The sequence below is a fragment of the Mus caroli genome, unplaced genomic scaffold, assembly GCF_978045245.1.
Source record: "Mus caroli unplaced genomic scaffold, Mus_caroli_1 scaffold_3, whole genome shotgun sequence".
Lineage (NCBI taxonomy): Eukaryota > Metazoa > Chordata > Mammalia > Rodentia > Muridae > Mus > Mus caroli.
This window is the reverse complement of record NW_028227258.1, coordinates 134,130,351-134,144,162: the sequence shown is the minus strand read 5'-3', so window position 1 is coordinate 134,144,162 and position 13,812 is coordinate 134,130,351. Positions and strand designations below refer to the sequence as shown.

At 41.9% G+C, this 13,812-nt stretch overlaps 1 protein-coding gene across 3 annotated transcripts in view; it reads left to right on the top strand.

Annotated features, from left to right (window-relative positions):
• Nucleotides 1-13,812, top strand: part of Pld1 (phospholipase D1) — a 191,949-nt gene that overhangs the window by 124,481 nt on the left and 53,656 nt on the right. For 2 of the 3 annotated variants that reach the window (XM_029475235.2, XM_021157475.3), the window contains 4 exons: nt 5,609-5,719; nt 10,844-11,044; nt 12,608-12,821; nt 13,590-13,703. In XM_029475235.2, the coding sequence (XP_029331095.1) occupies nt 5,609-5,719; nt 10,844-11,044; nt 12,608-12,821; nt 13,590-13,703 (640 nt within the window). The remainder of the gene's footprint in view (nt 1-5,608; nt 5,720-10,843; nt 11,045-12,607; nt 12,822-13,589; nt 13,704-13,812) is intronic. The other variant, XM_029475236.2, reaches the window with a different exon arrangement.

Below are 13,812 nucleotides of genomic sequence, written 5' to 3'. Positions count from 1 at the left end.
TTCACTTATTTTAGGTTTCAGTCACATGAGTTTGTTGAATGCCTCCTGTCTTAGTCAGGGTTTCTGGTCCTGCGCAAACATCATGACCAAGAAGCAGTTGGGGAGGAAAGGGTTTTACATTTCCACATTGCTGTTCACTGAAAGAAGTCAGGACTGGAACTCAAGCAGGTCAGGGAGCAGGAGCTGATGCAGAGGCCATGGAGGGATGTTCTTTACTGGTTTGCTTCCACTGGCTTGCTCAGCCTGCTCTCTTATAGAACCAGCCCAGAGCACTGAGAAAATGCCTTACAGCTGGATCTCGTGGAGGCATCTCCCCAACTGAAGCTCCTTTCTCTGTGATAACTCCAGCCTGTGTCAAGTTGACACCCAAAACCAACCAGTACACCTCCCCATGTTTAGGAGCATGGCTGATCATAAGGGAGTATGTGATAAATGAATGCTGTGATTCCTCATAGTCTCTCAGCAGACATCCTGGTCCTCTGGCTTCTACAATCTTTCTAACACTTCCTCCATGATTGACCCCGAGCCTTCGATGTGGGAGTCTCATTGCAGATGTGGCATTGGTGCTGGATACTTGGATTTAGGAACTTCAACTCTTTTTTCCTCCCTTCATCCTTCTCTCCTTCCTCCCCTTTTTCATTCCCCTTCCCCTTTTTCCTCTGATTTTCTTCCTTCTTTCCTCTTTCTGTCTCTCCCTTCCACTTTATTTCTGCACTAGGGATCAAGCCCTGCGAATGATCCTGTGGAGGATGGAAAGATTATATATATGTTTAATGATAACAGGAAAAGCATAATAATAGCAGGAATCTTTCCTAAAATGAATTTTCTTAGGTCCTTGCCTAAAAGAGCAAATCTGTCGCTACTGTGGTTGCCACTGCAGGTTCCAGTCTTAGGAATATGAGACTGACATCAAAGGAATTTTTCAGAGCAAGAAGCTGACAACAATCAGATAAAGGTTTTGCCTTCACATTGAGTTTGTTATCAATTTGACTTTTTTTTTTTTCTTCTTCTGCACCATAAGACACAAGACTCCTGGAGCTATAGTCAGCTGTCAATGGGAAAGAAGTCCACACCAGGGAAGGGAGATAGATTCCTACTCCTCTACCCAGAGAACCAGTGGGATCCTAAGCTGAAGGCTGGGATGGGTTGTATGGATAACTCCCAGGACAAAACAAAACTGGTTAAAAATACATAGGCATTTGTGCTGTGGTGGTCCACTGTTCCTTATATTTAAATCATGAGGATATGATTTCTGCTTTTTTTTTCTTTAATTTTTTTTCTTTCATGGTTAGTTTTCCATTTTCCTACCATATTGGACCCCCTTCCCCCAGAAGTTCTTGGCAATGAATTATTTCTCTAGGGTGGGGTTGTATAAAGTAATGGCAGACAGTGGGCCAAGTTGGTGGTGCTTTGGAAATATTTGAGCCATGCTGTTTTGAATAATCAGAGAAGATAGTGGCTATGAGAGGGGTCTTTTTGGATTTTCATTCTATTTTTCTTTTCATTGTCTTCATGTGTATTTTGTGTATCCAAAGCCCCTAAAAATCCTGTGTTTGTCATGTTGTGCCACTGTATCTGATGAAAAATTAATTAGGAAGGAGACCCAAATACACATTTACCAAAACTCACCTTTCAGGAAGGCTATTCTCTAGAACTTTCTGTTTGCTTTAAGTTCATCAAAGATTAAAAAAAAATGTTATTTCACAAAGGTCCCTTGTGTGTATATGTGTGTATTTATGTGTTTGTGGCTGTGGGTACATGTATGTGTGGTTTGAGAAAGGGTCTTATTATATAGTCTTGAAAAGTCTGGAACTTGTGGTGTAGACCAGGCTGGCCTTGAACCCACAGAGATCCATTTTCATGTGCCTCCCAGCTGCTGGGACTATAGGCTTGCCTCACGTGACTGGTCTGGAGGTGACCTTGGTGCAGGATGAGGAAGGTCAGTGTGTAGTTTCATTCCGCTACATGTTGAGACCCCACTCCCCAGGCCATTTGCTGAAGTGGATCTCTTTTCTCTAATACATTGGGGTTTTTTGTTGTTGTTGTTGTTTGTTTTGCTTTTTACCTTTTGTCAAACAGCAGGGAGCTATACCATGTAGCATTGGGTCTATTCTTCTAGTCCATTGATCTGTGTGTTGATTTTGGGCCAGTGCCATGCTGGTTTTGTTCCTTCGGTGGCTCTGTAGTATAACCTGAAGTCAGGCACGGTGATACCTTCAGCATTGGTCTCTTGTTCAGCCTTGTCTGCTTATTGAGGTCTTTTCGGCATCTGTGAATTTTATGAATTTTAGGTGTGTGGTTTTTTTTTTTTTTTTTTTTTTTTTTTTTTTTTTTTAATATCTTGTGAAGAATGTCCTTAGAGTTTCTGTAGTGATCATACTGAACCTGTAGGCAATCTTGGGGAACACAGCCATTTTCACAAAATTAATTCTGCCAATCCTGGAACATAGGAGATCTTTCCACCTTTTCAGTTCCTTCTGATAGTCCACACAGTCTTACAGATCCCAGGCTGATACTTAACTCATTATACAACTGACCTTGAACTTCCGATCCCCCCTGCTTCAAGCACGACCACGCCTGGCTTATGCACACTGGAATGGAATCGAGCACTCCACCAACTAAGCCACACCTTTAGTGTGTTGTCTGTAATTAATTGCTTAGTGTTCATTGTAAAAGACTGATTTATATGGTTAGGTTTATTCTGAGGTAATTCTTTTCTTTTAATCTTTTATGAATGGGTTTGTTTTAATGATTTATGGTCTCAGTACATCCATTGTTTGCCTACAGGAAGGCTACTTCAAACTCCTTTTTTAAATTACAGACTTAGCATCTGTGTTTTGTAGATTGGGCTTTTGGCTTACTGAAATACACTCTATAGTTTTATAAGCCTGCTCAATTACAACAAAGCAAATGCATTTACCATAAAGGAATGATTTTCCTTCACCATTTATAGTTTGTGACTGTGTTGTAATACAGCTTGTAAAAGAAAAGAAATCATTGCCTTATTATCATGGGAATCTGCCATGAATTAACCATTTATTGTAGGTATAAGCATAAGGATGTAAGATAAGCCCACTAAAAATCACATTTGTGTAATTACTTCCTGTTAGTCATTGGTATTTAAGATAAAAGCAGGCAGACTTTGTATTGTATTTCCTTTAGAGTCACTTTAATCAAGTGAGAAAAGACATAGGATGAAAGAAAATGCCAGGTGTAATAATTGGAAGGTATTAGTGCAATCTATTAGAGTTAACATCTTCATTATGTAAAAATCTATCAGTTATTCAGGTAAGTAGGAAACTGCAGGATTTAGGCCAAGTATTTCATTTGCAAATATAGACCTTCCTGAATGCTATGTTTTAAACTCAAGAAGCAGAATTTGGAGGCCTGGAGAGATGTCTCAGTGGTTAAAAATGTTTGCTGCAACCTTGTGAGGACTTGATTTCAGATCCATGTCCACACGGAACTAGGTGGGTGCAGTTTAGTGTGTCTCCATCACCCCCGTGGTGTGGAGCAGAAAAAGGAAGATGGCTGGGCTTTCAGAGCTTGCCAGCCTCACCAAACAGTGAGTTCCAGTTTTAGGGAGAGACCTGCCTCAAAGGAATAAGGAAGAGAGGGATAGAGGAAGGCACACAGAGCCTTTCTCTGTTGTTCACACAGAGGGTCTCCTGTGCGTGGGGATGCCCGAGTGCTGCACATATACCACCTGCACCGCTACACACAATAGAATTAGAGAAACATTCCCTAAAAGCAAAAGCAGGATTTCATCCACTTGAACTAAATGAACTATGAGGAATGACATCAGGTATAACCATACATTGCTTACTCAAGAGCTAAACTCAAGTGTACTTCCCCCTAGTGTCCTCTTCTTAGCACTGGCCATAGTTCACTGCTAAAGTTGAAAATGTTCAAGAGAGACAGGCTGCTGACAGAAAAATAATACAATCTGACTGTCCTTTTGACCCCTCAACCAGTGTTTTATTACAGAGCCCTGCCTGGCCAGACCATCAGAAATCAAGTTGTTCCCTTCTTCCCTATATTTTTATGTGCTTATTTCTTTATTCAATAGAAAGATATTTCTAATTTTTAATTATGCTTATTTGTGTGAACATGTGTGCATGCACATGGTGCTTGTGGAGGCCCGAGATGCGTGTCAGATTCCCTGCAACTCAGGTTGTAAGCTGTCTGGTCAGGGTTGTGGGAGGGAAATTCTCTCCCTCCAGTGCAACATACTCTTAACTGCTGAGCGATCTCTCTAACACATTGTTCTTTAAAGTAGACATGTATTTGTGTGTATCACATGGGCTCTAGGGATCAAACTGAGCTCATCAGGCCTGGTGGCAGGCATCTTTATCTGCCAAGTCAGCTTGTACTTTCTCATTGATTGTAATAGTAATTGAATAGATACAGGGAGCAATAAAAAAGTTCCCAAATCCAGGTGCCAACTACAGAAGCAGAATTTCATATGTGTATATGCATGCACGTGCAAATGGGTGTGCCATATAGATTAATTTTTACTTTGAGGTTTTGTTTGCTGTTGTTATCTTTCCAGAAAAAGGGGGGTGTATTTTCTAATAGACCTAATGAACTCCTGATTGTAAATCTACTGTTCTTCCAAAACCATAGACTCATTTCAGTTGTAACTAACCAGCGACATGATGTAGTCTTATACAAAATTCACGTACTATATCATGTTGACTGAATAACAGTGGGAAACTATATTTCTTCCTTTTACCTACCACCTAAAGGCATGGACTCTCATGGTGTTTGAAGTTGTAGTGTTGTGAAAACACATGGCTTTTGTTGGTCAGAATGCACAGGTCAGTAGGAGTTTACCAGATACTTTCTGGTTTAGGACAGTGAAATGGGTCCCAACAGCTCCGGCTGTGTTCTTTTGGCCCACCATCTAGGGACAGATCTGTGTTAATTTGTGTCTATGTTACGCTTAGCTTCTGGTACAGAGAATTCCTTTTGCTAGTGACACAGTCATTCAGTATCTAAGTGTGAGGTAAGAGCTAGCACATTCATCTTTGAGGATTTAGAAATGTTTTCTCCATGTTAATATTTTTTTCAGGAAAGAAAAATTCTATATGAACTCTGCCCTGAGACATTTAGGCCACATTTGGCACTAGATGTTGCTTCGAAAACTCAGGGCACAGTTTTCCTGGGTGACAAGTGCTTGGTAGTGTTCAAAAAGGTATAGCTACTGTACACTTTCAGGCATTGGTCTCTGCATTCTGGATTTATTATTAGTACACTACCAACACTTTTGTGCTTGAACATATATGAAGGTGGAGGGAGTAGTTATCTTTTGAGATAACATCATATATAGCCCAAGCTGGCCTTGAACTCTCTCTGAAGCTGAGCTTAGCCTAGAACTCCAGTTTCTCCTGACTCCACCTCCCAAGTGCTCCAATGACCAGTATTTGCCACCATACCTAAGTTTTATGTTTTCTATTTGCATCTTGCTATCATGTGTGTCATTCTGTGCCTGCTTGCTAACTGTTTTTATACCAGTTTCCAGAATAAAGGACATCTAACACAGGGAAAAGGAGAAGGAAAGGACGTCATAATTGTCTAAGAGCTCATTCCTGCTTTCTCATGACAGCAACAAGGTGTGCGGATCTTCATAATGCTTTACAAAGAGGTGGAGCTAGCCCTCGGGATCAACAGCGAGTACAGCAAGCGGACGTTGATGCGGCTGCACCCCAACATAAAGGTATCCTGGAACCAACGATTACTATCCCACAGGGGCCATTTCTGTATAGATTCCCTTAATGCTCATTTTGAACGAACAGCATCAAATCTTCAGAAATGCAGACAGTATTGCACTTTCTTGTGTTGCTTTCCAAAATTAGCATACAAAGGCATGGGTATTTCACACATACATGCTGTGTTGCTATTGAACCCCTTCCCCATCCCCTTCACCCAGCCTCCTGCTCCCCTACACCCCTCGCCATAGTAGCCTTTATTTTGCATCCGTGGCCCGTATATTTTCATGCCCTCTTTCTCATTCCCCATTCCCATAAGACTCTTCTTCCTCTCCCATAATCCTCTTTTTCAGTTTCTGTACTCATACCCCACAGGTATACACACAAATACATGTTTAAATCTAGGATGCACACATGAGAGAAAACATATGGTATTTGCCTTTCTAGGTCTGGGTTACTTTACTTAATATAATAATTTCCCTTTTCATCCATTTTCCTGCAAATGTCATTACTTCATTCATGATTACTAAATAAAATTCTGTTTTGTAGACATGTACATATTCATCTGTCAATGGGCATCTGGTCAGTTCCACGTGCTTGTCCTTGCAAACAGAGCAGAAATGCATGCGGATGTGCAAGGATCAGTGTGGTGGAACAGAGCTCTTTGCCTAGCCAAGAGTACAGCTGAGCCCTATCGTAGTTTAATTTCAGTTTCCTTCTCTTTCTTTTCTTTTCTTTTTTCCTTGGGAACATGATCTTACTATGTTAGCCTGGTTGGCTTGGAACTTGCCGTGTAGACTAGGCTGGCCTTTAGCTCACAGAGCTCCTTCTGCCCTCCTGCTTCCCAGGTTCTGCAAAGGATGTGCTACCCATCCAGGCTTAGTTTCCTAGAGACCTGCATACTGATTCCCGCAGTGGCTGTACCAGTTTATTCCACCAACATGAAACAAAGCTTCCTCTTTCTCCACATGCTCTCCAGCATCTACTGTTTGTTTTCCTGAAGATAGCTCTTCTGACCAGCCAAGTTGGAATCTTAAAACTAAGGATGTTGAATGCTTTTTAAAATATCTTTCTTTCGAGACTTACCTGTTCAGCTAAACTACTTCCTCATATTCCCTCTGTTGATGGGTGTGAGTTGATCTCACATTTTTCAACTCTGACCTTGATAACGAAGGATGAAAGTGGAGCCAAGATTATGTTTCTTGCACTGCTAGAATCAGGAGCTCTGTCTCCTGTCCACATCACCACTAAGATAAACCCAGAAGCCTTTGGGTAGAAGTTCACCACAGAGGTCTCTGATTGCTGAGAGCAATGAAGAGCCTTGTTCTAGGACGTGACATGCTGTAGGTTTTAAGATCACCGGTGTCTAGGGTGAGATATGGGTAAAGTAACTGAAATAACAAACAGTTGGAGAACCACTTTGACATCCCACTAGACCTAAAACCTAGTGATAAATGTCATCCAACCACCAAGACACAAAACTAACGCTCTAGCAGGCTTAAAGTTGTAAGTTATATGATGCACTTGGTTGAAAATCAGCCCAGAGAATAAGTCACATTGTAGCATCTCAGTGCTCATTCATCAGATGTAAGAGTACAGGAAGGATGTCAGTGAGGATGTAAAAAGACAAGCCACAAAAGAGGAGGAGATATTCACAAATCCTAGACCCAAAAAGGGCTGTATTTACAGTCTGTATAGAGTCCTTGAACAAATTGACCATTAAAAGATTTTTAATGAGCAAGGCTCTGAAAGGACCCTTCAGAAGATTCCAAAAGCCAAGCCACACCAGATGACATCAAACATTATTGGTAATCAGGAAAACGAAGACTCCAGTGAGGCGCTACCTTACACCTACTAGGCGAGCTATAATCAATGGTGGTGTCTTGTATTTCAGAGAATATAGAACCTTTGTCCATGTTGCTGAGAATACAGAGCCCTCATACATGTTGATGGGTAAATAACAGTACAACCACTTTGAAAAGCAATCTGCTTGTTCTTCAGGGAGTTAAGGATACAGTTGCCATGTAATTTAGCAATTCCACCTATAGGTCTACACCCAAAAGAACTGAAAACATAGAACTGTGTACAAACTTATATAAAAAAGAAGGGAATAGCTTCTAAAACACTACACTAAAGAAGCTGGTATATTGGGTGCAGCAGCCTACACCTGTGATCTCAGCACTTGGGAGACAGAAAGAGAACTGTCGTAAGCACAAGACCAGTCTAGGTTGTATTGCAGGAGATATTGAAAACAAAACAAAACAAAACAAACAAACAAAACAAACAAGCACGTTCCTGCGCTTGTGCCTCTGCCCTAGCAGCTTGGCCAGCCATGCACTAGTGGGCAATGGCCGACCTGTTTTTATCTCGTGGAGACTCTCTCCGGCCAAAACATCTCAACCCAGCTCACTAAGTTCACACTGGCAGGTTGCTTCCATGCCAGCACCATGCTTCAAATCCCCCACAACCTTTGTGGTACACTCTAGCAAACCCACACTTTGCTGCCATACCTTTCTCTTTTGACCCCAGTCGAACTACCACGTGAAGGAAAATGCCACACAGACTTAGTTCAGAAACAGTGGTAACTCAATTGTCAATTGTGCTGGGTAAAATAACTAAAATCCTAATCTTGTAGGCCTTATTAATCTAAATCTCCAATGGTAAATCCTGATGGATCCACCACTGAAAACGGGAGACACTAGTAATTACATTTTGTCTTTACGCTATCCTCATCCAAAAGAGGACCTAACTCTCTCCTGCTTCCTCTTGTCCCCTCTCCAACTGGGGATTGGTTCACAAGAAGTCACCTGAGTATGATTCACTCCTTGTCCTCAGCCCCTCCCCGGAGAGCAGAATTAGCATCAACCTACAAACAGCACCAGGCCCATCCACAACAAGGTTAGGAAGTAAATTCTAGGTCAGCCACAGCTACATAGGAGGACCCTGTGGTGTGTGTGTATGTGTGTGTGTGTGTGTGTGTGTGTGTGTGTGTGTGAGTGAGAGAGAGAGAGAGAGAGAGAGAGAGAGAGAGAGAGAGAGAGAGAGAGAAATGTATGTTATGTGAAAGTAGCCTGGTCTCTGTTTGGCATCAGGAGGGTGATCAGCAAGAGAAGGGAGAGAGAATGAGAAGGAAGTCTGATGATGTCATGTATAATGAAAGCTATCATTCTGCATGCTCGCTTAAAATGAAATTTAAAGTGTTTTTAAAGGAAGAATTCAGGGTGGTATGATGGCTCCTACCTTTAATCTCACCACTAAGGAGGCAGAGGCAGGAGGATGTCTCTATTTGAGGACAGACTAGTCTGTAAAGTGAGCTCCAGATTAACCAGGGCTACATAGTGAGGTCCTGTTGGAGGAAGAGGAGGAGAAAAGTCAAAATAAAAGAACATATCAAAATTGATAAGAATTAGCAAAAACAGTACAAAGGGGAGATGTTTATAGCTATAAATCCTTCATTAGAAAAGAGATAAGGTCTCAAAATGTCAGTTTATATTTAAAACTTAAGGATTCAGACAAAGGAGACCAAAGCAAACCTAAAGATACCAGAAGGAAGGAACTCACAAATAGTGCTCAGACACACCACAGGCAGAACAGGGAAAAAAAACAGTGGAAGCAAGAGTTGGTTCTTAGAAGGATCGACCAGTTCAAAAAACCTTTATGTGGAAGGAGGAGGAGAAAGGAGAAGACTCTAGTTTCTGAAGGCAAGACATGAAAGAGGGACCACATGGAAGAAACCACAGGAGTGGGAAGGATTCCAGAGATTCAGTGAACACAAGCACAGCCAGTAACCGGGCGAATGGGACAAAGCCTGCCCAGGCTAACTCAGGAAGAGGGATCTGGATAGACCTAGCCAGCCAGGAGATCGATCAATAGTTAAACATCTCTCCCCAGGGAAAAGCGCTAGGTCCCATTGATGGTTTCACTGATGGGCTCTGCCCAACAGTTAAAGAAGGCCTACATCACAGTCCTTCTCAAATATATTCAGTGACCATAAAGGAAGGCTGGCTAGCCGATGACTGATAAAGCTGAGTGATGTACTCCAATACCAGTAATGTGGTAAACTTCATGTTTTATGTATTTTACCGCAATAAATGAAAGCATTAGCCAATATTTTGGGGGCCATCCTAATTGCAAAACTATAGGATCATATAGGGAACCATCCTGAAGCGCTTTATCAGCTTTTCCAAGTACCTTCATATAAGGAGCCTTCCAGGTATCTGTGTGCTTGAATCATCGGGATGCAAATATAATTTCTTCTTTTATGTTGTTTTTGTTTGTTTATTGTGTTTGTTTGTTTGTTTGTTTTTTTTTTTTTGAGACAGGGTTTCTCTGTATAACCACCCTGGATGCCCTGGAACTTGCTTTGTAGACCAGGCTGGCCTCACAGAGATCTACTTGCCTCTGCCTCTCAAGTGCTGGGATTAAAAACATGCACCATCAAGCTGGGCGTGGTGGTGCACGTTTTTAATCCCAGCACTTGGGAGGCAGAGGCAGGTGGATTTCTGAGTTCGAGGCCAGCCTGGTCTACAAAGTGAGTTCCAGGACAGCCAGGGCTATACAGAGAAACCCTGTCTTGAAAAACCAAAAAAAAAAAACCAACAACAACAACAAAAAAAAAAACCATGCACCATTACACCCAGCACAAATATAAATGTCTCTCCACAAATGCATGTTGGCGGAGTACTTTATTTATTTACTTATTTATTATTTTATACCGAGGGTTACCCTTGGAGGGGGTGGAAAGAGAACCCATAGCTATTAAATTGACATAGCTTTAATGGTTGTCTTTCAAGTCAAATGACAATTTCTTCAAAATATCTCATCTGGCTGAAAACTTAAACCATAAGAGGGCACATGTAAGGGCCTGTGCCTGGAATCCCAGCATTTAGGAAGCAGAGACAAGAGATCTCAAGCTCAAGACCAGCCAGGGTAATCCTTAAAAAGAAAAAATAATAGATGCAAATCTTTCTCTGCTAGTACTCAGACTAAAATTTGAAGTTTAAGAAACTCTTTGGCATGTATAAAACATGTTTTTGTCCCTGAATTACTTTTAAGAACATTTTTTCAAGGAGAGAGCAGCCCTACCTTCTTAGTTATAAAGTGCATTCTCTGTGGGTTTCTCCTGTCTCCAGGTGATGAGACACCCGGACCACGTGTCCTCCAGCGTGTACCTGTGGGCTCACCATGAGAAGCTTGTCATTATTGACCAATCAGTGGCTTTTGTGGGTGGGATTGACCTGGCCTACGGAAGGTGGGATGACAATGAGCACAGACTCACAGACGTGGGCAGTGTCAAGCGGGTCACCTCAGGACTGTCTCTGGGCTCCCTCACGGTAAGTACCTGTTCCCCTTGTGGGACAGCACAAAACCGGCAGGATTGTCTAAACCCATAAATGTATGTAGCTTAACTGAAAACTGACAGACTTGTCATGTAAGTAGCAATGCTGACCCAGTGATGCAGAGCTGGCTTTTCCTGAGAGGCATGGTGGACGTACCTGCTTTTCTGTAGTAGCCTACACCACCTGTCTAACCCAGAACCCAGCCTCTTTCGGCTTCTCTTCTGTAAGAAGGGAAAGCAAGTTTGGTGTGGAGTATGTAATCTGAATCAGCTTCCTGGTTTTCCATTCAAACCAAGGATTTAATTTTTTATTTAAGAAAAAAAGATGTTCGTTAACAAAAATGTGTGACAATTGCTACTTAGGTTAAATCAGAATAAGAAGCCCATTAGAGGTCACTGCTGCAGTGACATTTGATCACTTATAGTGTGTGCTCTGCTACGGTGAGTGCTTTTTAGCATTTTCCTAGCTATGGACACAAAAATCAGTAGATTTTTCTGGGGTCATTTAGAGGGAATTGGAGCAGGAACCTCACTAAGAACTTCTGAAAATACCTGCCAATCAAGAGCTACCAAAATCTCTTCATTTGCATATGCACCTTTGTGTCAAAATGCAATATATTTATTCAGAAATTTGATGGGTTCTTCTTATTTATGGATGGGTATATCGGTGGCTTTTCTGGGGATGAAAGACAGAGCAATGGACTGACTAGTGTATCCGTTACCTCTACTCATTGCTGGCACCAAGTACTTGACAAGAATCAGCTAGGGAGGTAGGATTAGTTTTGGCCCACAGGTTAGGGGGTACAGCGCAGTACCCTGGGGAAGGGGTGCAACCTGTCCCTTGCTTGTCCCATTACATCTGCAGTTAGGAAGTACAGAGAAGACAAGCAATCAAACTTCAAAGCCCACCCACAGTGATTCCCCTCCCCCCAGCAAGGTTCCACCCCCAATGCCTTTCAAAACAGTGCCACCAGCTGGGGACTAAGTGTTTGAACAGCCTGTGGGGGACATTTCTCATTCAAACCGCAACTGTGGGGGACAAAGAACATGATTGACAGAGGAAGTCAGAGAGGTTGGGTAGTTTAACAATGAATTTAAATAGTGTAATTAGTAGGAGATAAAGGGGCTAATGAAATGAAATTCAAGTTTTATTTAGGCACTGTGGCATGTATTTTTAATCCCAGCATTTGAGGGGCAGAGGCCGATGGATCTCGAGTTTGAGATCAACTGGTTTTACATGACAGGTCCCAGGAAAGCCAGGTAGAAAGAGAGAGAGAGAGAGAAAGAGAGAGAGAGAGAGAGACTATCTCATAAAACAAACAAACAATGAAAACAAAAAGAAGCAAACAAAAGAATTTGGCCTGCTGAAGAAGGAGCCACAGCAGGGCTCATGTGGCTGAAGAACTCACCACCACCCTGTGGCTTCCCTGAGATTCTGTGGAGAATTTCTTCTGGGGTCCCTACCATTTGTAAACTACCACTTAGCTCTAATTAACTGAAAGCCTGTTGTAGTATACTTTATGCGTGGTCTTTTTTTTTTTTTTAATAACTTTCTCAGGCAGCATCAGTAGAGTCTATGGAATCCTTAAGCCTCAAGGATAAACATGAATTTCATAAAAAGGAGCCCATCTCAAAGATTGTTGATGAGACCGACATGAAGCTGAAAGGGATAGGAAAGTCCAGGAAATTCTCCAAATTTAGTCTCTATCGCCAGCTGCACCGTCACCACCTGCACAACGCGGACAGCATCAGCAGCATCGACAGCACCTCCAGTGAGTCCCGCCTTTGCTAGAACTTTCCTTGGCTGCACTGTGGGCCTTGTAGCCCTTGCCTATTTGCTTTACAAAGTTCCGTGGTGGCATTCAGTGGACAATGCGCAACAACTGCCATGCATCCTGTGTGACATCATGGCACTGGGACACTGTGTTTTGAGACAGGGTCTCATGTAGCCCAGACTGGTTTCAAACTCACTGTGTGATAGAGACTGATCATAGGCTCTTGTCTCTCCCATGTTGGGATCACAGGCGTGCACCACCATGCCTGTTTTATAAGGTTCTGGGACTTAAACAGGTTCTGTGCATATAAGCAAGCACTCTACCTATTGGGCTCCATGCCCTGTCTCCTTTGTCTCATTTAAAAAACATATTTATTATTAATACAATGTAATCATAGCCACTGTTGATACTTTTGATGGCTATAAAATGACTAGAGCTTTCTAAAATATGACAAGTTATAAAGAGAAGAGGAGCATTAGGTGTCCTTTATAAACCTTCATAGAATACATTTATTTATTTTTTCATCCAGAAATATATCAAGCTTGTATCAGCAGACATTAGATATTCTATATTGTATGAGTTTACGTTCCTTTACTTAAAGTGCTGTGGTTTTTCTATCACACTAGAACTTTTGGCTGAGTTTATAGACCTGCTTATTCTAAAAATGATTAAGTGTGCTTTTAAGTTTATAAAATTTGATACATAGACATAGATATGTAAATATATTTCTTTGTAAAACAAAAAAGAACTCTCAACTTTCTCCAGGTTATTTTAGCCACTGTAGAAGTCATCAGAATTTAATCCATGGGTTAAAGCCCCACTTGAAACTCTTTCACCCTTCCAGTGAGTCTGAGCAGGGGCTCACTAGGCACAGCACTGGTAAGTGACTGGCTAGTGTCAGAACCCCATGGGCTTCAGCTTTTGTTGCTTCCTTTGCTTCCCGACCACAGTGAGTGTGTGTTCGTGTTGTCTCTCTGCTCAGTCTTCT